General features: G+C 45.0%; 1 protein-coding gene across 3 annotated transcripts; it reads right to left on the reverse strand.

Moving 5' to 3' along the window:
• Positions 1-25: 25 nt before the first annotated feature.
• LOC103132887 (nuclear factor 7, brain-like) lies at positions 26-2,636 on the reverse strand. 3 transcript variants are annotated; one of them, XM_007544658.2, is made up of 2 exons: positions 2,366-2,636; positions 26-2,295 (listed from the first exon to the last, which is right to left on the reverse strand). In XM_007544658.2, the coding sequence occupies exon 2, from the start codon at positions 2,276-2,278 to the stop codon at positions 893-895; it is 1,386 nt and encodes a 461-aa protein (XP_007544720.1). In that variant the 5' UTR covers positions 2,279-2,295; positions 2,366-2,636; the 3' UTR covers positions 26-892. The 3 variants fall into 3 exon arrangements, with proteins under 3 accessions (XP_007544720.1, XP_016523125.1, XP_016523126.1); XM_016667639.1 differs by having other exon boundaries at positions 2,362-2,636; XM_016667640.1 differs by having other exon boundaries at positions 2,353-2,636.
• Between the last annotated feature and the right edge of the window lie 407 nt (positions 2,637-3,043).

The raw sequence follows: 3,043 nt of genomic DNA on the forward strand, positions 1-3,043 counted from the left end.
AAAGCAGCACAAAGAGCCAGTGAGGTAAAATGAGTCTGATTTATTGAACACAAGGATACAAGGATATATCTTTGGCATCTCAGAACATCATCCAGAGACCAAATACAATAACTAATTACAATAACTAATCATCACACAATAACGTTTCCTAGACTCTGTTCAGCTCTTCCCTCTTTAGCTGCAGGTGAAACGTCTGTTTTCCAGCTGAAACACAAAATGACCTTTTAGGAACGAAGCTTCACCTGGACTCAGACGTCCCTGTCCTCACACTGACCTTCAGCACAGAGTCATTTATCACCAACACTGGAATCATATATTTATTGCTTCAAAGAGGAAAAGTAACAAATAAAACTTGAATCTGCCTACAAATCATTCATTACATTATGAAAAATAACAGCAATATTTTTATTTATGATCATTTTTTAAAGTCATATTTTCACCATATTTTTCATACATTCATAAATGTTGGAGTTATAAACTAAATATTTAATTCAAAAGGTAAATATGTAGCTTGGACAATAAATATCTACTTTTAATATTAAATATTTAGTTTGTAAACTGAACACATTGCTGAGATCATTTATGCTCACATATTCAATAAAATCACATTTTTAATAAATCAGTTCCTGAAAAACAGAAATAATCACCCAGAGATGAACAAAAAAACAAGACCTCTCACTCTGAGTGATTTTAGAATCAGAGCTGAACTAAAGAGTCAGATGAGAGATTAACGCTGCCCTGCTGCTTCCTGCAGCCTGGAGATGAATCTGAATCTGATCACAGATGAAGAAGTTTCCAGATGATCAGATCGTCTCCAGGTTCCTCTTTAAAACTCAGAGTTTCAATCTGATCAATAAGTTTTTATTGGACTTTGATCTTCATGCTGAGATCATCAGAGCTGCTGCTTCATCACTGAGATCTTCATCGGTTCGATCTTTAATGTTTTAGCAGTGGCGAAAAATGGAAACATCCTATCAGTGAAGGTGTGTGTGAAGGTGTGTATGTGTGTGTTAGTATCCAGATCAGAGAAGGACAGTTTTCCTCTGTCCCAGTCCAGATTCACTCTGATCCTCTGGAGATTCTTCTGGACTGAGAGACGAGAGGGAGGAGCTGGAGGAGAACGTGCTGAATATTTACCTTGATAGAACCATATAACCAACCATCCAGACTCTATGTCCCCCTTCCTCTGAACAGACTCTTCTAACACACCAAGTCTCCAGTATTCACTGTCTCCAACATCAACATCCCAGCTGTGGATCCCTGAGTTAAAACCCTCAGAACTCAGAACAGCGTAGGGACCATAAAATCTCTCTGGATTATCAGGAAGCTGCTGTCTCTCTCCTCCCCTCCCATTGCTCAGATCATCAGACAGATGGAGTTCTTTACCAGCCGTGTTTGGGTCCAGAACCAGAGGAGTGTAGGTCACCATGGTCTCCATGTTGCTCCAGATGTTGAAGGCCAGGTTGCCCAGATGTTTGGCCTGGTCTATCAGAGCTCCTGAGGGCAGCTGTGGATCCTCCAGCAGGGGGCAGCGCTGGACTCTTTCCACTGCAGCCTTGTAGTTGTGCAGGAATGAGACGTCTGCAGCTCTCAGCTCCTCCTCTGTGGCTCTGACTGTGTCTGAAAGAGCTGCTATCTCTCTGCTCAGAGCCTCCATCTTCTCCTTCATCATCCCTCTCTTCTGCTCCTCTTCCTCCCTCAGTGCAGCCAGCCTGGCCTCCTCTTCCTCTGCTAGAAACTGATGAAGCTGCTTAAACTGCTCCCTAATCTGCCTCTCTGTGTGTCGGGCCTGGACCTCCAGGTGTTCTGCTGTCTGATCAAACTCCTCCTGAACTTTCTTCCTGAGCTCCAGCTTCTCCTTTAAAGGCTCCAGAGTTTCCTCAAGTTTCTTCCTGTGTTGCTGAGCAGCTTCATCGATGGGTCTGAATCTGTGCTTGGTGTGTTTTTCTGAATCTCTGCAGACGAGACAAACTGGCTGCTGATGGTCCAGACAGAAGAGTTTGAGTTTCTCAGAGTGCAGAGAGCAGAGACCCTCTGAAGCTTTTTGGTTTCTCTGCTGTAGGAAAGACTCACACAGATTCTTCAGAGCCAGATTACAGGGAGGAGCATCTGATGCTGATCTTTTCCTACAAACTGGACATGCTCTACCTGTTTTCTCTCTCCAGTGTTTCTGCAGACACTCCTTACAGAAGCTGTGGCTACATGACAGAAGAACCGGATCCTTAAATATTTCCAGACAGACCGGACAGCAGAGATCATCGTCTGATCTGGAAGCCATTTTGTCTCAGAGTGAAGCTGAAACCACAGCAGACAGAAAGTCAAACCAGGAAGTCAGTTTCTCTCTGTAGAAACTTTATGAACTTACTTTGATTTGCTTGTTGTTCCTCCTGCAGCAGTCTGTGTTCCAGTGTCTAGTTGCTCAGTTATCTCTCTGCTCTCCTTGTTCAGAGTTAGTTTGATTTCAGTCGGAGACGAAGGCAGGAGTCAGAGTTCATCCTCAGGGTGTTTACTCAGTGAGTTTTTCTCTATCAACTGTTTCCTGGTTTTTCCAGGTTTTCCTGTTTGAATCAGTCTTTAGGCGGAGATGTGGCGCCCTCTAGAGGATTTAATCTTAATCTGCAGTTTTATTAAAACACTACAGCACCAACACTGTTTATAGTGGGGATGGTGTGCTGCTGACCTCAACTAGGGACGTTGTGGGCCGGTGGGCAGAATACTTCGAAGACCTTCTCAATCCCACCAACTTGCCTTCTGTTGAGGAAGCTGAGCCTGTGGACTCTGGGTTGGGCTCTCCAATCTCTGGGGACGAGGTCGCCGAGGTGGTCAAAAAGCTCCTCGGTGGCAGGGCCCCGGGGGTGGATGAGATCCGCCCGGAGTTCCTTAAGGCTCTGGATATTGTAGGGTTGTTTTGGCTCATGTGACTCTGCAATATCGCATGGACATCGGGGGCAGTTCCCCTGGATTGGCAGACCGGGGTGGTGGTCCCCCTGTTTAAAAAGGGGGACCGGAGGGTGTGCTCCAATTACAGGGGGGTCACACTCTT

This window comes from Poecilia formosa, unplaced genomic scaffold, assembly GCF_000485575.1.
Source record: "Poecilia formosa unplaced genomic scaffold, Poecilia_formosa-5.1.2 Scaffold1469, whole genome shotgun sequence".
Lineage (NCBI taxonomy): Eukaryota > Metazoa > Chordata > Actinopteri > Cyprinodontiformes > Poeciliidae > Poecilia > Poecilia formosa.

Coding starts and splice junctions, on each gene's coding strand:
- LOC103132887 (XM_007544658.2), bottom strand. CDS start 2,278: ATGGCTTCCAGATCAGACGATGATCTCTGCTGTCCGGTCTGTCTGGAA.